The 23,633-nt window shown below is 36.2% G+C and overlaps 1 protein-coding gene across 1 annotated transcript in view; it reads right to left on the reverse strand.

Moving 5' to 3' along the window:
* Positions 1-23,633, reverse strand: part of GALC (galactosylceramidase) — a 39,912-nt gene that overhangs the window by 11,099 nt on the left and 5,180 nt on the right. Inside the window, exons 4-10 of the mRNA XM_050897299.1 lie at positions 23,469-23,582; positions 21,923-22,062; positions 19,609-19,647; positions 9,564-9,694; positions 3,948-4,103; positions 1,718-1,842; positions 345-472 (exon numbers count right to left, since the gene is read on the reverse strand). Of these exons, the coding sequence (XP_050753256.1) occupies positions 345-472; positions 1,718-1,842; positions 3,948-4,103; positions 9,564-9,694; positions 19,609-19,647; positions 21,923-22,062; positions 23,469-23,582 (833 nt within the window). The remainder of the gene's footprint in view (positions 1-344; positions 473-1,717; positions 1,843-3,947; positions 4,104-9,563; positions 9,695-19,608; positions 19,648-21,922; positions 22,063-23,468; positions 23,583-23,633) is intronic.

Genomic DNA, 23,633 nt, shown 5'->3' on the forward strand with positions numbered 1-23,633 from the left:
TTATTTCACTGTTATCTTAATGACAGCTGCAATTATACTAGCTTAATAATTTGATTTTGAATACTGCTTAAAAAAAGCACATGATTTAATTTCGTCCCAGAGTGTGTCATCAAATTAAAGCTAATTTGTGATATAAAGATGACATATACATTGGTCTCCAGGAAGATTCAACTAGCTATTCAAAGTTTAGATAGAAAAAAGGACCTCTAGTGGTCTCACTAACAAAGCTACAAGCATCAAAGAATATATTCACAGATATTGAACTGCATAAATCAAAACAGGTTCTTCATAACAAAACATTTCCTTTATCTTTTCTAGTTCATTAGAATTGCTGATGCACATACCATAGTTTCAATGATGATGGTAAGGTTTCCTAGGCCATCTGTCAGAGCTACAAAACTGCCACCTCCTTCTAAGTGTCCATCCACTTGCAAGTATGACCAGCCTGGCTGAGTAAATTGCGTTGTGTGTGCTGAGACAAAACAGAACAAAAAAATCAGAAGAAAATAATTAAGTCTTAATAAAAAATATTTGTAGTCTGAATTAAATTTTTCTCTCATACATGCTTACACAACAAAAACTTGATTTTGGGAAGAAAGTAATGGAACCTCCAAAACAAATTCTACCTACACAAGAAGAAAGATTAAAGAATAATACTAAGGCATGATTAAAAACATCAGCTCTGTGGCAGACAAAACAGTTAAAATGACAGCGATTATTTAGACAGGAAGAAAAAAAAAATCTATTACACCACTATATAAGTCAATCATGTACATGCAATATGAATATTCATCACAGTTTAGATTTTCCCACATCTCTCCTTTTTCTTTTTTTCTTTTTTTTTTTTTTTTTTTTTTTTTTAAATAAACAGTTGAGCCAGAGAAAGCATAGATGGGCATCTCCATGAGGAATAACTGAATAAATAAGGTTTCCAGCATATAAGAGAGAGTACCAAAGAAGAATATGACCTAGATCATGAAAATCGTGAGCAACATGGAAACAGAAACAACTGCTCAGTTGTTCTGAACTGTTCATATGACAGTATGGCCTTTTTTTTTTTTAGTGCTTTTACATATACAGGTAACTAGCATAAGACTAAAAATGAAGGCATTTGCCTTGTTCCTCCTTTATGGCATTGCATATGCTACTTGCTCTACTGAACTGTGGCAAAGACAATAAAATATTACAGAAGGACTACAGAGTAGCCAGTGAATCCATGTGTCCATAGACACTATGTGAACACACTCCCCTTTCCCCAAGCACAAGGAAATGTTGACTTACACAAGCCAAGAATCTCAAGCAGGACAAGAATACAGAGGTTCTTTGTTCCATTTTCTCAAACTGAGAGGTATCAAATGTCTACTTAAGGATTAAAAAAGAAGAGGGAAAGGAACTAGGAAAGCACACTAACCTTTATGGGCACTTCAGATCAAAATATTTTAATAGTAACAGCTATAAAAGGTAGTAGTTCATTCATTTCTGCTGTATCTAGCAATCAAGTATTAAGATTTCCCTTGCTATTAGATCTTTCTGTTTTCTACTGAAAGAAGCTTTTTTTCTTCTTCTTTTTTAAAGTATTCACAAAACTTTCCACAAATCTACTTTAATTTGGTATAAAAAATAATACACATAAGAAACCACTAAATAAATAAAGGCCTCGGAAAATACAGTTATGCTCTGTGTTAGATCACCAAACTTTTAACTGCAAACTTTTTACCTGTAATCCAGATAGGAGCTTCTACTTTGTAGTGGCCGCTCCATGGCTCTTGCGCTGTCATTAATCCACATCGACCAAAGGGTAACTCTTCATAATAACTAGCCACCAAGTTCCATGCAATGGTTCTGGAAGAAAAACAGGTTTGTTTGCTCCATTCATACGGATAGTATTAGATGAATTTAGTACAAGAATTTATTCCTCTTTCTTCTTCAGCATACAATGAAAAGAAGTTTAAGGCAAAAAAAGAAAAAAAAAATCTTCCCAGCTGAAGGAGGGAAAAAAAAAAACCAACACAGGAGAGGAAAATGAAACAAATGAACTTCCAGTGTTGAGAACTTCTTACAAAACTGATGATACATTCTCTGGCTATATCACCATAAAAAGCTGCACATTAAAGGAAAAGTGTACTGAGGGTTAAAGACTCCATTTGTTGTTTTTTCCCCCTGTTTTGAAGGGGAAAAAATTAAGTTAGCACGGTTTACAGCTTTTTGTTGGGGTGTTTTGGTTTTTTTCATTGGTTGGTTGTTGCTGGTGGTAGGTTTTTGGGGGGGAGGGGTTTGGGAAAGTGGTTAAGTACCACTAAAAAAAAAAAATACATATATATCCTTCCTTTATCTATATAAATAACAAACAGAAAACAACTCTAACCAGCCATCCTCCAGGAGCTGTTGCTATTTCAAGAAGTTGTCAGGATAGTGACAAGATTAATTACTTCAAGTCTTTTGATTTGGTCTTCACTGAAAATCTTTTGCTAGGACTTTAAACTTAAGACCTGTGTGGCATAAGTATGGAAATACTGCTTAATAAAGCAGTTATGTAGAAAGCAAAAGCTGGCATCTTGTTCTGCTATTGCATACAGATTTGTGCAAAGACCTCATTCTAAAGTCATTGCCATAGATTTATCACGCTACGCAAGCATTTCAGAAGAGATCCTGAAATCTTACAAAAAAGATGCTCATAAAATAAACAACTCTTGAGTTGTAAACTCAACTTGCTCACGTTAAACTTGTTCTGCAGAGTTTCAAACTCAGAAAAAAATATAGGGAACTCAAGTTCAAAGGAAATGAGTTTAGCAGAAAGATGAGCTGCCTTTCATCAGAAAGACTCTGTTTTCAACATAAAAGCCAAGATAACTTCAATATTGGATATATGGACTTGGAACTATTCTACAATAATTTCTAAATGCAATACGTAGGTCTGGCTATCAGGTTCCTAAACAAATGGGGCATATATAATTACAAAGGGCTCATAAAAAAAGAAAAAAATGGGAAAAGAAAGACCCCAAAGTAAGATATTAAAGCATATGAGAGTCAAAAGGCAACTGGAATGGTCAGGAATTCACATAGGAAATATTCATCTGTTAGAAAGTTTCAGCTTGCAGAGGAGACAGAAGATTCATAGAAACCAAGTGACTCAAGAAACTTCCCTTTACAACTATTTAAGTGCTTTGTGCTGTGCTCCATTTCAAGCATTTCAGACAAAAAGATTTCTCTTTATTGTTCCAAAATGAAGTTACATAAAAACTAAAAGCTTTGAACAATTTTGCTTGCATCTTGATGCCTACATTTTCTTTAATCAAACCTTTTTTTTTTTTCTTTCAGATTAGCAGGTTTTGCACTGGAAACATCGAAGTATGTTTTCTATTCTCTTCTAAAACTGTGAGTTATGTATTTTCCCAGTAAATAGAACAGCTTTATTCCAGATTTCAGTTTGGAAAGAAACTGTGCAGGAAACAGTAAACATATCAAAAGACTATAGCATGTTTTAGAATGGACTCTGAGAAAGAAGCTGTATGGAAAAACTAGATAATTACATCCATACCTACTACTTTTAACTGAAGACAACATGATAAAGACCTTAAGAAAAATACAGATAAATTAACTTTATTGTTATTTTCCTCCAATGTTTTTCATGTTGTTAGTTCTTCTTAAGATCATTCTCTTTTTAACAAATACCATCAGAGTCTCAAAGGCATCTGAACTCAGCTGCATAAGCCATTGGATACTGTGGAACAGTAACTCAAGAATACATTAAAACTTGTGGGACTTCTACCCCAGAAAGAGGTAAGGACAGTAGACTTCATACCTTACTATATTTGAATTCAGACTGACAGTGGAGAGAGTTTCAGTTTACCTACTATCTTACCATAGCAGATGGATGTGTTATACAGTACTTTAAACAATTCTTACATATGAAGTTGTGAAAACGAGCAACGGTGCACAACACTTACGAGGTTATGTTTCCATTCACGTAGTTTTGGTTCAGGATCCGAGCCCAGCAGCCTGCACCTACTTCATCATTGAAAGTACTGTAATCTTCTGAAGACCACAGTTTCTTCTTAGTTAGTAAGGCATTTGGCACTGTTTTTGTTCCAGGATAGTGAGCCCTGCACAATATTTTAAAAAGAGCGAGCACTTAGCACAAAAAGAAAAATCAAAGCCTGGAAGTACATACAGCAGCAATGATTCACCTCCTCCAAACTGAAAATGAAAAACAAACTTTCTTTGGAATAATACTAATGGAATAGAAGAAAACGGAATGAGAGCACGCTATACTATTCCATAGCTTATTGTATTTGCATCAGTAGAAGACTATTTCTTCTGATACATGCCAGCATATAAGTAAACCTAGCTTTAAATATATCGTGCAATTTCTGCAGCTTGCTAAAGCAAAGCTTTATCCTGAAATTGAGCTTGAAGATTTTCATAACTGTAATGTGCTAAACAGAGAAAATACATGCTACCTTGTACTATCTTAAACAAAACTGTAAATAATTATAAAAATCAACAGTAAGAACTGCATGAATGTCTTAGGACCTAAATATGAACTTGATTAATTTTTCACACCTTTTTAGTAAACCCAGGTTTCAAAAAGGCATGCTAGTTGGACTATAAAGGTTAAGGAGGTATAAACTGAAAATAGTTGAAACATATAATGAAAGCTAATTTTCTTTCCAAGATCTTCCTTAGTATGAGGAGACATGCTTTCTCCCAAATGAAGACTACTGATTACACTCAATCACAACATTGATTCACTGTGCCAAATTAGTCTGACTGAAATAAAACCTTTCAAATCACTTGCAGAAAACAGGGTCATGATTTTCGCCTCAGCACGCTCATTGAACACACTAAATACATACACTAAAATGAGACTATCAGCACTGGGAAGGAAGGCATAAATATTTCCTTTACTATTAACCTGAAACTTGACAAATTGATAAATTTGTGATAGGGACACAAGAAATACCAGTTTTTCTAGGCTGACTGTTGGGGTTTTTTCATTATTTTCCCCCTATTGGACAATGGACCATTTCCCAGTGTTGTAGTCCTTCATTCATAGCTTCACTAATGATAATGTAACAGATAGTAGAGATTTTAGCTACATCCTTCTCTGCTGTACAGATTACTGTGTATTTCCCCTTTGGCTTGGAAACACAAGTATTATCTTAATACCAAGCAAAGGTTTTTGTAATGGCATAAAGTGTGTAGCTTGCAAAGACAAGGCAAAGAAGGAATAATTTGTGTTTCTACACTCCATATCCTGAAGAGCTGTTTCTTAAATATTAAGAGTCAACGTTCCTGCCGAATACAAGCTGTACTTTACAAAAAGGAAAAAAAAAAAGCGGAGGGGGTGTTACAGAGAGCTTTATGTAAGATTACACAGGAACAAGATCTATAGAGCTCTGATTTCCTGCACTAAGATAGAGGGTCACCTTTATTTGCATAAGAGGGAAGAGAAATAATTCAATGCAAAGACACTAAAGCTATGGAAATAAATTGGAAAAATAGGGATGATAAACAGGATTAAAGTTACAGGGAGAACAAACAGGTTCTAGAGGCAGACTCCTTCAGTGTATCTCTATTAGCAGCTTTGCTCCACTTAAAGCCCACTCATAACATTCTCATTTTGTCCCATTGATATGCAATCGGGTAAAACAGTTCTACCACCAGTTGAGAAATGAATCATTTTTCTCTGCTCTTAGATGCAATTTCTATTACTGTTAATGAACACAATTTACACTGTATTTGCTTTTCACTTACAGTGCTGTTAACCAAGGGGTTTTCTTTTACTTTCATTAATATCTAAATTAGTTCTTAAAAAGCAGGACGACTAGAGTGCATAACTCCTATTCCATATGAAAACTATTTTTTTTAAAAAATAAGTACACGAATCTTTTGGGTTTTTAAACTTTTAATAGCACTCTAGAGTGTATACTTTAAAAAGACCCACCCAAATGCACAAAATAAACATTTGCTATCAGATTATAGTGAAGGATTTCACACCCAGTATGTGCTGGATTTGTTGAACTCTATGTGATTTATATTTAAAGAAAACACTAGATCATACTACAGCCCTCTTTTAGACATCCTGTGCCACTCTACAGCCTCAACACAAGGTGTGCAGCAAAGGACAGGAGATTAGCTGTGTCCAGAACAGCATGCTCTGCTCCTTCAGTAGTGAAAACAATCTTTTTACTTCACTGGAAGTGAAAACTCCTACAAAGGAGTGACTATACTCAAAGTACTTTCAGGAAATAATTGGTCCACTCAAGGACCACTACCATTTGGAGAGACTTGAGTATCCTGATTAACGTTTCAGGAAAAACCACAGAATCCTAAACACCTACCCTTCTTGCTTCCTAAAAAGATGAACTGGAGTAGAGTTTATGCATCATTCTTACAGATGCGATGCTTCAGCAGAAGCAGTGGGATTTGGGATTCTCTGCTCAAAAGAGCAGAGAGTCAGACACACTAACAGAAGAACATTGCAAAGAGAGAGGAAAAAGTGATGTATATCATCAAAGGGGGAAAAAGAATGGATCTTGGTGGAGAAAAGGTAGTGAAAGGAATAGTAGGAACAGAATTACAACAAGAGTGACACATAAGTTTAAACCTCTTATCACTGTGAGAGAAGAATTTACCAATAGCTATTATTATCAGTGTCTGCGTTCTTCAAATCATCGTCATTTACTAAAAAAGTATTTTCATTGTTCCCTCCTTCTTTCAATCTCTCTGGAACCAGCAGATGGCTGGTTCATCATCAGGGCCTCTAGCTGTTAGAGTAGTAACAAAGTATTTTTAAAATGTTAACCATTGTGAGATTAAGTGTGTTTTATACAGCAGATGAGGAAGCAATGTAACTCCAATGGGAAAAAAATCCACAGTTGCCTGTGTAGGGCAGCTAAACTAAATCAGATATATTAAGAAAGTAACATTAATTTAGAAAAGCTCTTCTACTTATGGATTGCAAATGCCACTTCGCATAATTGCCCATAGTGACTTCATTTGGATAATTTAGTTAAAAACCAAACAAACAAAAGACTTTGTGTTATTTTTTGTTTTGCATATAGCAATGGCCCAAAGGGGAGGAAGGGGAAAAATCAGGATAGAAATAGCCGGTTTTCCACCATTTTTCTCTCATGCATCAGTACAAGGCTGTAGAAATTAAATAAATCTTAAAAAAGATCAGCCTATGTAATACCATCACTACAATGAAGCTTTGCAGAAAAGCACTGCCTATGAAAACCTCAACATCTAGTTCTCAAAAACATCTCTAGAAAACAGAATCGTCAGCTAACAACACTGTCTTTCCTACTTATTCTGTATCAGCACAGGCCTGGGAGGGACTTGGGATGGTTTGAATTCCCACTACTACAGGCACCACATCATGATTTCATCATGCACTAATGTCACAACATCATCTTCTTGTTCTTAGGTTGTTAACTTGGGCGTAATTAGGTCTAATAAATTTCTTTAAAATGCTTGGTTTTCTGCAACACATTCAGCCAAATGTGTGTTTAGAACAGACCTAGTTAAGAACACTGATGCTTCTAACCAAAAAGACTGAGTTGTCACCTAATGGCATACTAAATTTATATTAGGTGAAAATGAAAGTTGTTACTCCTAAACTCACTGACACTTTCTAAACACTTCCTATTTTCTTTCAATTAGCAGCAGGAAGCGGGGGGGGGGGGGGGGGGGGGGGGGGGCGGCGGGGCCTGGGGGTGGAATTTTCAACATGTAGAGTCAGAATAGCTTGGTCTCTAACTGTATAGCATACAAAAATCTAACTGGTTTGACTGTTACAAACAAGTAGCATATCTAAAGTACTCCTATGAGTAGCCGTGGAATTTGCAAGCCCATCCTTGAAAAACATTGTTTTCAAGAGCTACAATGTAATTTAAATGTGTTCAAAGTAGGAGTAATACTTGTTTATAATTCATTATATTTCATTTCACTGGTAAAATTGATGCAACCGTAATAGCTCTGAAAAGCTGTTTGGAAATAGCACATTATAAAAAGCTTTGGTGACCTGGGTCATTCCTATGTGAGTGAACATCTATTAATAGTTTTACAGTGTGTCTTCAGGGCTCCCTCTAATTTCTAGCCATTACAATATCTTGCAGATGAAGCATGGATGCAAATAGTGCAAAATAAAACAAAAGCAGCAGCTTTAACTAATCTCCCATCCAGCTTGCCTGATGAGAAACCTCACAGATCACAAATTACATTACCAAGACCAAAATTGATTTTATGTACATTCATATAAAACCCTGGCTATCTGAAATACTTCTTATAGTTTCAAACAGAAATGAAAGACAACAATTTTTTTTTTTAAAGATACCATGGTGAGATGTGCACCACTAAATGTCCAGTAGCCAACTGATTATCCATTACACAAGAGAGTATTTCATCTCCCTGTTAAGACTGAATCAGAGTAGGAATGCAAAACTTACACTTGCAAAGTTAAGCAACTACAGCTTACTGAGATAGTGTAAAAACAGTTGAGCCTCACAACTGACTCTTGGTGCATACTCGTAGCTGCCAAAAAACAGAAAGGAAGCACGCTCACCACGTTGGGATCATGGTAATTACAGTGGATTTGCATCTAGTCAGAGTGAGTTCACAGTTGCTTTCACTAGTTGATCCACACATGATCCAAGACTCCACTTGAAAAAAACTGTCAGGATACTTTTTGTTGTTCAGAATGGGGGGAGGGATTGATTTGGGAGGGCACTGCCTGCCTATCTGTATTTGGAGGGAAAGCCTTCATTTTTACACCTCCTATGGGTGAGATATATAAAGATGAATGAAAAAGACTCAAGTTGAAGCAAGGAACAGCCACATTTGAAGCATGTGATTGGGTCAGGCAAGTTCATGGAACCTAATAATTAAAATTTAGAGCTACTGTAAAAAGAAAAGTTAATGAGCAAGTCTTACACACATTTCCATTCAGCAGACAAGTCAGTAATCAATCTCAAATTTAGTCTACTACTTTTGCAAAATACTAGTATCATATGATGAAACCCAGAACTAGAAAAACAAGTCAGCTGGTTGCATGCTTTCCAAACACAACCTTCCCATCAAAACAAAATGGGAAGTAAGAATCAAGACATTATTGTAACTAAAAAAAGAATCATAGCCCCAATTAATTTCTGGATCACACCCATTTCTGTAACAGACCAGTCGAAGTCAGTAATACAAGGCTGTATACAAAGCTGTAAAGCTAAAGCACTTTTTGCATACCAAATACAGGAACCAAAACAACCCTCAGAATAAACAGGGTTGTCCAAAAAACCTTTAATTCTTCAAAAGTGCAATCACAGCCAATAGGAATCTTCCAGATGATAGGAGACTCATGATTCAATTAAAGGGTTGAGGCTGTCACCAGGACAACAGCCCATGTGATTTGATGTGGGTTAGTAGGAAAGATTATAGTATCAATCCTCTCGTTGCAGGTAAGAGTATAGAGAGGTAAAGCTTTGGCTGTGCTAGTTATAAATAAGCAAGATGAAGACAAGCTATGAACAAACCACCAAGAAAGAAAAACAGAGAGAACCCCCTACCCAATCACATCGACCACTCCGTGGAGCTCAGAGTCAAGCAGCAAGACAAAGGAAATGGGCTCCCACAGTCTATCGCTGGCTATGATCCTCACCTGCTGCAGACCGTGCTTATCCAATGTGTATCTCAACAGCTTTGGGGAAAAAAAAAAAAAAAAAAAAAAAAAAAAAAACGGAGAGCAAAGAACAGAGAGAAGGGACAAATAAAAAAATGTTTTTCAAATTGTCAAATATTTATATTGGGAAAGGCAGCATCTTCTTCAGCACTATTTGAACATATTTCAAAAACAGATCATATTCCAATTCTTGTTTTTACAACTTGGACAACAACTGTTACACCAAACAAAATATAATAGATTGTCAAGCACAAAGTGCCTTCAAAGAAGGACACCTGCTTCCTCTACCACACCAAACCCCAAAGTACATGACAAAAGAGAAAATTAAAAACATTTGGTTCTTATTTTCTTACACACACAAAACTGCAGATAAAGTGAAAGACAAAGCATATCACATTTCATGCAAGATACTCTTATTTGCAGATCAGCCACTTAGATGTTACAATGCTGAGGGTTAGGCTACAAGGACCACATACAGGGCAAGGACAACTGAATTATAACTTATAAACCTTGTGAAAGCACAGTAAACATTTAATTAAGAAAAGGAGTTGATTCCCCCTATTCTCCCTGCTAATCAACTATTTCAGTTTAACAGTGAAGCAACACAAATGAGATGAGCTCTTCCTAAACACAACCAACACAAGAAACGAGAAAAAACCCAACACATGCATACCTTATTACTCAACTGCATTTTATTTCAAGTTTTAAAATTGCAACCACTGTACACTTCCCTAGAGACATTTTAAGGCCTTGAAAGTCAATGAAACAAATCTAAAATGTCACTTAAGATCGAGTCTAATGATGTAGTTTCTTGAAGTCCAGAGGTCCCCTAAACAACATTTGCTGTACTTGTAAATTCAGATAACATCAAATGCCTAACTACCTTCAAATAATTCTGTATATTTCTACCATATATAATCTTCTCTAACAGGGAATACTATCTGCAGGAAACAGTGCTGCAAGATTTTTTTTTTTTTCCACAGATCAGAATCTGAACTAGCTTACGTGCAATCTGCCAGTAGCCTGAAACATCAAGATTTCCTGCCCCAAAGTCTTAAGACCTTTGTCTGAACACAGCGTATTACTTCTATATTATATTTTCCTGTTACATCTTGCATTAGAATAAGGCAGTATTTGGTTTGCAGACTTAATATACATACAAAGGCTACAGTATTTAGTGACTAGAGGAGGTTCCTGATGACTAGAGAAAAACAGTTTTAATGCCCGTTTTCAAGGAGGATCTAAGAAACTACAGGCCCATCAATCTAGCCTCAGTCCCCAGGAAGGTTACAGAGCAAGTCTTCCTGGAAGCCATTTCCAAGCACAAGAAGGATATGAGGAAGACTGGGAACAGCAGCATGGATTCATGGATTTACCGAGGGCAAATCATGCCTGACAAACACGACTGCTTTCTATGACAAGATGATGACCTGTGTGGTCAAGGTGAAATCAGTGGATGTTATATACCTTGACTTTAGCATAGTCGCCCACCAAGGTGGATAGAAAAGTCCAACCACAGTGCAGATTGCTAGCGATGTCCCCATAGACTGACATTAGGGCCAATACTGTTTGATGTCTTTAATAAAATTCAGGAAGTTCACATTTTGCTTTGCTTGCACACACAGCTTTTGCTTCCCTATTAAGCTGTCTTTATCTTGACCCATGAGTTTTCTCACTTTCACCCTTCTGATTCTCCCCCCCATCCCATTGAGGGGGAGTGAACGAGTGGCTGTGTGGAGCTGAGCTGCCTATCGGGGTTAACCCACAACAACAGTTATATGCTGAAAAGGAGGGCTGTTATTTAGAGGGAACTAACAGACAGGAAAAAACAGGCTGGCAGGAACCTTGTCAAGTTCAACAGATGCAAACACGAAGTCCTACACCTGGGACAGAATAACCCCTTGCAACAGTACAGGCTGTGGACTGATGAAAAATTCAGTTAGGGATAAGAACTTAAAAGGAAAAAAAAAAAGAAAAAGGAAAAAAAGAGCATGAATATGATCAAACACGTGGAATAAGTTGTCCAAAAGGGTTGTGAAGATACTAAAGCTGAACAAGCCTCAGCACCATGATCTAATTGCACCTGCTTGATGCAGGGGGGTTCAGTCAGATGACCTCCAGAGGTCCTGTGCAAACCAAGTTGGTCAATAATTCTATCTAGTTACAGATAACATCCCCAGAAATAAGACATTAAAAAAAAAAAAAAGACAAGGCTGTTCTACCAGTAAAATCTATTGTTTTAAATTGAGACAAATATTATGTCTTAAGATCAGTTACATAAATCCAAAATTAAGTTTCTAGCTTGTGCTTTGAACTATGTAATACAAAAATTCTGTTTAAAACTAAGGCAAAAGCAGCATGGTCCAAAATCATAAAATAAATCCAGAAGACAGTATTTTCTATAATTAATCTTTATTCTTCCACCAGCTTAGCATAGTCTTAGACAAGTCAATTCATCTTTCTCTCTTACAGCAAATGTTTTCTACCTCAGAGAGAACAAATAACAGTGAACTGAACTTGTTCTTCCTATTGAACTGAGAAAGCATTTCTGGATCATAAGACTAATGATTCCCTAAAGTTGCAACTATATTAACTATGAAAATCAACAGAACAAGAACCCCTTACATAAAAGCCATAGTCATTGACAAATAGCTCTTAAATATGTCACCCATCTTCTTTGTTCATTAAGACTTACCACGATTTTTTAATTTTTTTTAAATGACAGACACTAGGAGACAGGGAAAAAACAGAAATCAAAATGGCAGCAATCCTTTCTGCTATTTGATCATTGTGTTAGAAAAGACACATGCTACGTCAACTAGAAATAAAATATGATTTGTTCCATCTGGTAAATAAAAACTGACGAAGGCAGATTTTTTTCCACCACCCAACATACAATTACTGTCCACTAATAATGACTGACAAGTCAAAGATAACTTAAATAATTGAGAACTATGGAAAAACATTTTCAATTTGTCTACTTCTAGATAAACATCAGAAAAAAATATTGTGGAATACATTCAAGTCTAATTGTGTATTGGCACATAGGCCTTCAAGAAAGGACTTGCCAAATAGAGCTATAGGCTCTACAGGCTTTGTTAAACACAGCAAACAAAATCCATGTCTAACACAGAAGATGTAGTACTGAGCCATAATACATCCTGGGAGAAAAGTAATATGAATATATACTATACAAACACAGAAATAGCACTCATCAAAATAACATAGGAAGACAGTAGTGAAGATGGTCTTGCAAACAAAATAAGGAAGCATAACATAACACTAAGACTTGAGCTAACTATATTACAATTTTTTTTTTTTTCCCCATTTTCAAGCACTTTATGAATACTGGGTAAGTAATTTGATTTAGTAGCAGACAAAGGCTTTTTTCTTTTCTTCTTCTAACAAAATTCCTGTTTTCAATGGCAAGTGCTGCAACTCTTTGGTATGAAATGATGGCAAGCAATATGTTCAGCAAGACCACTCCTTCAACCAATGAAACTGAAACACACTGAATGATAACAGCTTGGTAGCCTTCGTTCTAATGAGAAAATATGAAGTCCTCCATCTTTCAAATCACAAGCCAGCAGACAGCAAATACGGAGGGGAAAAAACAGACATAGAAACTTTACCTTAAATCTACCTTAGATATGCTTCAGATTGCAAATGGTATTTTAGGCAGGGATAAAGCTCCATGGGGAGCAATGGTATCAAGGTAAAAATTACCTGATGCGAAAAAAAAAAGGAAAGGAAAAAAGAAAATGAAAGGAAACACAAAGAAAGGGAAAGGTTAGTTACTTTTTGTGAATGGATGCCAAAACAATCATTTCAATTATCTTGATAATTTCTAAGTAAAACAATACAAATTTAATCCCAGGTTTCCATTCCAAAATAGAAGAACTAAGAAAAAGTCAAAGAGAGGGTTATACTTGAAAAGAGATTACAGAACAACGTACAGGAAAGGACTTCTGAGAAAAGAATTTAAGACTATTTAGGAAAACAGATTGACTAGCAGATTTTGCAAACAACTAGACACAGTTATCTAAGAGACATACAGATACAGTATACTTTTAGCAACTTTCTGAACCTGAGCATTTGAAGGACAGATGCCTAAATACTATTATCTTTTTCTAGGTCAGCAAGAACTGTTCGGTAGTTGGTGCCTTAAAGTCAGCATTGGCTGAGAAACACGGTGTTCTCATTTTGTACTAACCTTAATTTCTTGATAGATAACAACACTACTGCACAGGAAATATTCTCCTAACTCTTCATTTTTTGTGATCAGTGGGGGTGGGGGAGTTGGGGAAAAATCCACATAACATTCAAGAAAAACCTCTGACAAAAAGAACTTTCATCTTAAAGAACAACTAAAACATGTCTGTGGTCCTAAAGGCTACAAACAAAAAAAGGTACTCCTAACCTTGATTCTGTCAAGCGCTTGAAGAAGTAAGAAGCATACACACTCAGTGCATTCAGTCTGCAAGTTTCATTGGCATGGAAATCATAACTAAAACATCTCCTAATGCACTAGAACTTGCTGAGATGCAAGTCTTGCCTAACCTAAGAAAGTTATAAGTTTTTAAACCAAATGAGTTACTTAATGCTGGCATTATAACTGGTATTTCTCAGGCAGCCACTTCCAGGTGATAAGTGTTTACAAGCTCAACACATATGAAAGCAGTTTCTTTATAAAATCCCTGCTTAACTGACTTGCTATAACCTTTGAACCATGCATTAGTTTAAACAATTATAAGCATATCACACCCCCTTATGTATAGATAAGGATAAATGGTACACTAGTGACCACAAGCATGTTCTTATCACAGTAAGGTTAACAACAGAGGTAAGCAAGTTAACAAATGTAACACAAGTGAACAATTTATACATGTATAGGTCATTTCCACTGAGAATATGTTATAATTTTTAAAAACTTATTTATAGTTTTGAGAAATCAGAGATTACCAAGAAAGCAAGAGCAGCAGAATAAGTATCAAGCCAGTTGACAGAAGCAAGGTAGTTAGAAAGTGTATTATGGAGCAAGAGCGCAGGCAAACAATTAAGTTGCCATTTTCTAGAACTACAACAGTGGGCATTCCTAGCTGCTAAAATTGAGATAGGTTGTATTAGTTTAAGAACAAACTTTGGATGCTTGTTTTTACTTCTACTTTACTGTCTGTGTGTGCGCTTCTAATACTGTTATCAGATATAAGCAACAAACAGAAACTCCTAGCTTTAGGACATGACCAGAAAAATCTCAAGCAAAGGATGCGTAACAGGGAATGCTGTAAGCATGGGAAGTCCCAGGGTGATAAGTTCCAGTGTGAAAGTTCAAGTTCACCTGAAATTAAAACTGATTGCAGACCACGAATTCAGTCCTAAGGTTTTTCTGACTTTGAAGATGCACATGCAGATTAGCTAGAAGTCTCCTGTCATTCGCTAGTGCTAAGATATGAAGCCTAAAACATAGCTCCTAACTGAACACTTGAAAGAAACGATGGAAGAGTAGTGAGGTTACCTGACACGTGCTAAACTGAAAGAAGAGAGGAAGACAGGAAAGAGTAATCAGTCACCACCATATATGATGATGAAAAAACTGGGAATGGCTAGGAAGTATGAAATAAGAATATATGACTTCTCAATACAGAGATGAAGACTTACTTACAGAAATGAAGCAATGTGTAAAACTCCTCCCTTCTCCCACACTTACCCAACTACCTCAATAGCATCATTAAGATAGGGATCAACTATCATCTCCTTTGAAACGTTCCAATCTCCATCCGCAGCGATGATGCCGATGTTCCTTAGACCCAGTCTGTCCAAAGATTGTCGAAGTACCTTAGTAACAGATAACACCACTTAAACTATAGCCTTCATCAACCAGGCAACATGAAAATTTAAGACTGAAAACAATTTAAGAACTGTAGGAGTCGTCGGTGGAAGCATTTGTCTTCAGACCAAGATGGATAAGAAAAGTTCTCACTTCTCAAAGGAGAGCCATAACGACAACTAAGACAAAATTAATAAGTATTTTTAACACTGAAGGGTGATCTATGACATTCAAGATAGCCATTACACAAAAATGGGCTTCTCGTCACTTGGATTACTTTTGACACCCCATGTGCATACATGTACTCCACTCGGACACTCTCAACATACTGACTTCATCCATTGCATGCATGTAATTCATTACGTATGAGTAAAGATTTATCATAAAGTCAGTGACATTAAGTTGATCTAAAAATGATGACTGGCTGGAATGTGGAAGTGGACATACCTCCGCAAGTGATCAGAAGTGAAAGTTAACCCGATCCCAAAAAAAGTATGTTGAGAAAACAGGGGGTGAAGTTTTAAAATAGAAAAGACCTTGTAACCATGCAGTTCTCTACAAGAACAGAAATCTTTGCCAAACATCTGTCCTTTTCAAGTGAAGAGCACCTAAGCATTATTTTACTGAACAAAAAAAATCCTTGATGTTGTAAGTGTCTGATATTTAAGTTTACCCACTACTTGGCTCTCATATGTCTCACTAATTTTCAGGAACGTAACGCATAAAACTGGATTTGCACATTTACAACAAACCTGAGGGCAGTCAACTTTGAATTCAAACATGCCAGCAGAAGAGAATTCCTATTCTCTTTCCAGCTTCTCCTTACTATTTCACTGTCAAAGATGATAAAACTCTCACATCTGCCTGTGGAACTACTTAGACAAAATATACCCAGGCAAAATATACCCAGCTCTAACAGTTAAGAATGAACCAGGCTTATACAGGGCTGGTATTATACAAGCATGTTTTATCTGAACACTCAATTAAAAAAAAAAAAAAAAAATAAAAAAGTATTTTCAGCCACTTCCACATACAGTTGCATCTGAAAAAGGACATCAGTCCACAGTCTAAAAACCTTTTTTCAATCTTGGATATAAAGGAATGATGTACTATGTGCTGTATGTACACATGCATGCATAAGAAAGATTTTTCCAACCATTTGAAGATGAGTAGGCATGAATCCTTAAATAATTTCTTGTAGAGCATTTCTATTTTGATGTGTAGTCAAATAACGACACAAAGCAAAGTCCAAGTGTTGGTGACAATGAAAGCCTGGATCTAAAGGACATAAAACTTATTAAGAAGAAGAAAAGTAGCAATGAAGGTCTGTGCAGCTGCTTGAAGCCTTTGAAGCCTAAAGTTTACCAAAAGAAAAATTCATAATGGTAGAAATACTTACAGTAAAGTCCTTGCAATTTAAAGCTTTCTAGCTAGCTAGACATTCGGAAAAACTGCCTAATCATAGAGGTATTTCAGAAGAACAAAATGACTAGAAAGACTGCAGAACTTCCATGTTGAAAGATAAGTACCAAGGACACAGAACTGTAGACACTCAAAATGCACTCCATAATAACATATGTAGAATGGTTCCCCCACACCCAGTATTCATGTTTATATACAGATACTGCCTAAATTTTAGAGTTAATTTAGGATGACAGTATTTACAAATATAATTGGAAGAATAGGATCTTCTTGAATCAGAATTTATAAGCAATAGAATAATTTATTTTTTCATTTTTTCTACTTAATAAGAAACATAACTAGCGCCTTAGTGGATGAAGTAACTAAACATAACTTCTTACAAGTAAAATTTAGCAAGATAACTAAGAGCTTATCTATGTCATGTATTTGTCAGACATTACAGAAAGTGTTTAGTGTGCCACAGCACACTTCAGGAAATAGATGGCAGACTGCAAATAGAACTACCGTGCTGATTAGAGAATAGATGCCACATGACACCGCAGAGTGTAAGAGAATGAACGGTAAAACGGGTGTTAAATAAAAAGCCTTATATCAATTAACGTATAGTGGAAGGAAGGCTGACATTTTTCAGGAAATATTTGTGTGATTTTAAGATCAAATTTTAAACTAAACATTTAGCTCTAGAAGCCAAAAGCTTAGACCCAATTCAACAGCATTTAAAAAGCTAACAAGTAGAATGCCGCACCTACACTCAACAGTTAGTTCTCCACATTCATTCTCCCCACATTAGAAAGCCAAGACAAACAGATAGAAAGCCTCCAGGTGACATGACACAGCACTGAGCAAAACGGAACATTTCTATTTCTTACAAGACATACAGAAAGCCAGAAAACGAGTTTTAAAAAGAGCCAATCAGTGATACAGGGAAATAAAATGAGTACTTTATAGTAAGATCTGCCTTCTCTCCTTGATGATTCTTTTTACAAAGGGTTTGGTCTCATAGGCATTCCAAGCAACATAACATCTAGTCAGTGAAGAAATAAAACTTGCAGCTCAAAAAAAAAAAAAAAAAAAAAATTCTCACTATTTATCTTCCATCTTACTTGCATTGTTTTATTCCAGCCTGCAAACAAGTACTTTCAGTTCTGTTTGGTGTTGCTTCTATAACATACATACTGAACAACTAGAGATTTCTACTTGAAATCCACACACACACATTTCCCCCTCCTCCCCTACCAGCATAACTTACCTATGACTAGGATTATCCTTTAGGAGAGTACTAGTATCCTTACTGATTTCTCCATTAGCCTATACCCGATTAGTGAACCACTTTTCTTTTTGAAAAAGAAAAGCCTAGAATCCACATTGCCTGAGGCTAAATATAACAGAAAACTTCTAGTTCCTGAAGGTTTTTTGTAACAAAAAGAGCACCCTATGAAATCGTTTCCTAGCTTTAAAAAAAGTTAGGCTATGGTTTGTCCTGAACACACATTGGGGTGGGATGTTTTAAGAGGATTCTAAGCACACCCACTGAACAAGCTTAGACAGGGGTTTAAGTAGCTTCACTAGCAAAATCTGAAGCATCTACATATCCACCAGTGTTTTTTTACTTAACATGCCCAAAGAAACAAGACACCTTGACATAGATGCGAAGATATCCTGCTGTGTCACACTTCAGTGTATTTGTGTTTTCTCTGGAAGGGATTTTGTAAGTCACTTGAAAACCCTAGTGCCAAACCTCTGTGTCCAAAAGGAACTAATGGCCTCACTACAAAAGTGAGAGTCTAGAAAATACCTTTAATGAAATTAGTTGTGGAGTGAAGTATATATAACAGAATTTGGTCTAAGATGTGATAAGACTTGGAAACTAAGTTACTGTGGTGGCAGTGGAACCAGTAAATCAGTTTAAAATACATGGTTGATTAACATATTTGTTAACAAGAAACCCATAAAGCTGGATAAAACGTATTCCTCTTTCTTTGTACAAGGTATACAACCAGCACAGAGCTTTCTGCCAGTGCTTCCTGCCCTCCCTCAGTCAAAGCACTGCACAAATCATAGGAAACAGCTATAAGGGTATTAATCTAATTCTACATTCTAGGAAATATAATTTTAAAAAGAAATGTTTTATAGGAGAGCATTCTCTGTTTTCAGGAGTAGGCAGAATTTTATATATGCCAGCCTCATGAAAGATACTTAAAGATACTTTTTTGCTCTTATTGCAATGTCAAGTTTAACTGTTGTACGCCATTTCCTGTATCATTCTACTAAAACTAATCGTTGAACAAAACAACTACAGAAGTTGCCAAGGACAAATGATGTGACTAACCTCATCTAGTGTACACAAACTGTAAGAACTGAAACTTTTCTTATAGCCACTAATTGACTAACTTTAAACAGATGGGATCCAATCCCTGCTGAGTTCTGAAAAAGAAAAAAAATCAGCAGTTTTTCTACACACTCAATTTAACTCTTATTTGCTTTTAAGAAGAGGTAATGCTATTGCTTCTTAGCCTCGAAACAGCAACAAGGAAATGAACCAAGCAGAAGCTTGTACTTAAGATTCCACTTCAAAATAACAAACAGAAGTGAGTTTTTGAAGAAGGGCAGGGGGGCAGCAGGGGCAGGCAGCAGTGAGAGATATTAGAGATTTCACTTTAGAGAAATAAGAAAAAATACATACCTTAATATATTTGCTACTAAATGCCCTTTCATTCCATATCTATAAAAGAAAAGTAAAAAGCCATTTAGAAAAATCAGGATATGGCAATACATAATGAAAGATTTTATTTAAGTATATGTAAGATTATACAATCCATTAATGAACTCCATGATTTCAGTTTGCTAGAGGAAAGTGCTCTGGTTGGTTTTATTATCAGCTCTTCAGGGGAAAATTCCGTATGAAAGTTCAAAATAGCTGCTTGTTTATCTATCTCTAAGGTCTACTGATTGCCTTCTTGCCAAAAAGAACTCTAGAGCTGCTTGAGCTCTACAATGGTAGCAGTGTTACACATGACATTATTACCAATGGGTCTACAGTTTGTTAGAAATCATTGAGAAACACATTGCGGCTTCAAGGTGCGGTCCTAATGAATGGGCCCTGTTGCCGTACACTGACATAGGAGAGCTAGAATAAGTTACATATCGAACAACTGCCTACAGTTTCAGGGGGTTATTCACTGACACTTACAGTTTTTTCTAATTTACACAGGACTATATGCATACTTGAACATGAGAGATCCAGCATAGTTTATGTAAACAGACACAAAATGATCTCATTTCCGTTGCTCTGGATTTTCCATCTTTTATGGAAAGAGTGTTCAAGCTAAACACAGCTCAAAATTCAAAAGCAGGAAGGCTGGTCTTCCTTTCTATCAAATACCCTGGCCAACAAAATGCATAGTCAGAAACCTTCTTACTTTCTTTTTTTCTAACCACAACACAAACACTGTGACTTACATTCATCAGTAAAGGCAAAAGTATCCCGCATAGGTGTATATTACTCAACCATGTACAAGCAGATAGTTTCTTGCAGGTGGGCTATGTCCATTTGATTTTGATATTTCTAGATCTTTCCATAAGTGCTAATACATGACTTCAGAAATGAGCCAATCAAAAAATTACTTACTGAAAGGCTCATTTCATCATAAAGCAGATAATGATATATAACACATGCTATAAGCCAAAAGAGCAGTAAAGGCTAACAATGTAGAATCAGAACAGCATTAAAATTGTTTTGAAAGTTTCTGAGCCTTCACAGACCTCACTGCTTTCCTGTATTTCAGATTATACCCACAAAGAAATTGGACAATATGCAATGTCACCACATTGCCTGTAGAAGCAGAAATTCCCATTTCTTAGAAGTATAGAACTCAAAAGGCCAATCACTGTGAAGTAACAACACAGAAGCCAGACATTACTCAAGTATGTAAAGTGTAGAACTTGCCTTCTACTCTAAGAGCGTAGCAAGGAGAAAAATTAACAGCGGTTGTTCTCCCTGTTCCCCCACTTGAATTGCTGAAGCATCACTGTGTTATCCAAAGTGTAAGACTGACACAGCTGAAATAAGTCAGCAACATCAAAGGGGATGTATTCCAGAGGAGATACACATCAGATATACCTTTCCACATTATAGCAGAAAGGTCAGACTTCCTTTGAGGGATGGGAACCATAGTTTCAGAAGCTTTGCTCTGGACTGCTGAAGTGATTTTCAGCTTTTCTGCAGTTAAACAACTGTCTCATATCAAAACACTTAAAAATCCAAAATAAGTGTTTCAATAAGTACAGGACTGACTTTAGATGCATCCTAGCCACACGTTTTCTTAATCAGAAGAAAAAGTAAAGAGTTGAATCTCAGTCAAATAATGAACTTGAAAAGTGTTTTTCCAAATTGTCTGCTTCTCTCTCTCATCTCCAAATTACGACATTTTTCTCAGACATTCGTTCACTACTTCCATATATTGCACTGTAACACAATACAGTAGTTATAATGTACTGTAACACATGCACCTTTATCTACTATAAATAACGCAGGTAAAAATGGAAGAAGTTGTAGAGGATTGCCCTTCCACAAAGCAGCAACCATATTTTATGCCAAGAAGTCACATTAGCTGACTTTCACAAACTCCGTCTTAACTAATGCTTTTTGTTAGGTGGTAACTGCTGAAACCCAAGCAGAACAAGCAAGGCAGAAAACGACAAGCCCAAGAGTCAAACAGATTTCCGAATTCTCAAATTCTCTGGTAACTTTGTTCTAGATTTGGGAAGGCAGGAGACTAGCCATTTTACACTGGTTCTGCTTTAATGGCCATTATTGCAGAAAGACTGTAAACTAACACAACTTTTGCCTTTCCCCTTGCAACAGAAAAAGCCCAAACTGCAATTGCAAAACGATTTCTCTTCCCACCCCCCTCCTCCAGTAATCAACAGAGAGAGACAAGACCAAGATCTTAGAAATGAAGATAGATAAAATATACAGGAGATTTTGCTTTACTGACCCCAATATAATCAATGTCCAAATCATGATACTGTTTAGCTCCTAATATCCAAGAAACAATATAGTAAGCAGTGACATCTGGATAGTCATAGGGCCAGTTTTCACCCTTCCCTATCCATGCTGGAAATGTCCAGGGTAATCCTGGAAAGAGAGAAGAAAAACAAATAAATAAGTGGTTGGCCTACATTACTCAGTAAGCTTCAATAGCAAGCTGTAATTTGTTCTACCTAAAATGAAGGAGCAGATATGCACTTCAAATTCACATAGTTCCAGTGAAGACAATGAAACATAACTTATTTAACCGGAGAGTATGCTCTAATATAAATTGTGATCAAACATATTAATAACTGCTTTTTTTTTAAGCTCGAAAACCTTCATTACTAGAGAACAAGTGACTACCTACAATCTTTCCATTGTGTGGTATTAGCTCTAACAGGTTTAAAATTCCAAAGATTTTAGGATAAAAATTTACAGAGTTATAGACAAAGGATCAATACCGCACACCAAAAATTGTTAATCTCCTGAATATGAATTTCAGAAGAAGTGATGATCTGATCATAATAGAGGAAGAAAGATTAGGATCATGAAAAAGCATTTCTGAGTCTCAGCTGTTTACTGGATCTTGTAGTAAATAAAAACAACAAATTAACCTAACCAGATCCTGCCAAATTTTCAGCTGACTTTGTATCGGCTAATTCAAAGGCAAACCCTCCTTCCTTTGTTGAGAGCTTGGTCTGAGGGAAGAGGGAGGTTATTAATAATCACAATTAGTCATAGATGGTAAGCTTACTGCTTGTCACGCTGCCTGTTTAACAGAACCTGACTAGCAAACCCTGCACCACGTCATGCTTTGTGGCTGGATATGGCAAAGCTTGATCCCTGGAAGAGGGGGAATTAGATACTTCTTAACTGATAGATTTCTTACCTTGTTTCATGTGAAATACATTTTGTGAAGTGTTTCAATTAAAATCTAGAGTTCGACATTTGTACTGTCACAGCACACACACAACCCACGATCAAAACAGGGAGACAGGAAAGTCCTCTTACAACTCAACTACATACGTAAGACAAATCAGAAGACAAGAACCACTATAATGGGGAGGGGGTGATGGGTTTGTAAGAAGAACATGTAACTGAATTTAGTGCGTAAAACATTTACTAATTTATACTTCCTGTAAGTTTACTTTATCCCTCCCAATTTTTTTACTCTATTAGTCAGAAATTCAGGTCTCATAATAAATCATTGAAGTTCATTGCTGTGACACAGTCTAAGCATTAATGTAACTTGATACAAGCAAATGATTAGAGCGTAATTTCTTATCCTATGCTACTTGTTACATTCTTATGTTGTGCTACTGTAACAAAGTAAAACACAGTAAGTTTAAGTGAAGCATCAAGGCAAGCTTACCAAATATTAGAGATTCTACTTTGTCTACTGCAACATCAAAACATCTGCCCATTAAAATTAATATGCCAATTAAGGGTCAGATATGTAATTTAGTTAGGGGGGAAAAAGCATTCAAATCCTAAAGCTTGAAGCAATTTACCAATCAGTTTAATTTTGGGGTTCCTCTTTTTAGCTTCTTTCATCAGCCACCATTCATAGCCCCGGAAGTAGTTCTCATCATTTTCATAGTGCATATGGGAGGGTTCAGTACCATCTAGGAAGGAAAGAGACAGGTAGTTCACAATTATCTTCTGTGTCATAAGCT

The sequence above is a fragment of the Gymnogyps californianus genome, chromosome 5, assembly GCF_018139145.2.
Source record: "Gymnogyps californianus isolate 813 chromosome 5, ASM1813914v2, whole genome shotgun sequence".
Classification (NCBI taxonomy): Eukaryota; Metazoa; Chordata; class Aves; order Accipitriformes; family Cathartidae; genus Gymnogyps; species Gymnogyps californianus.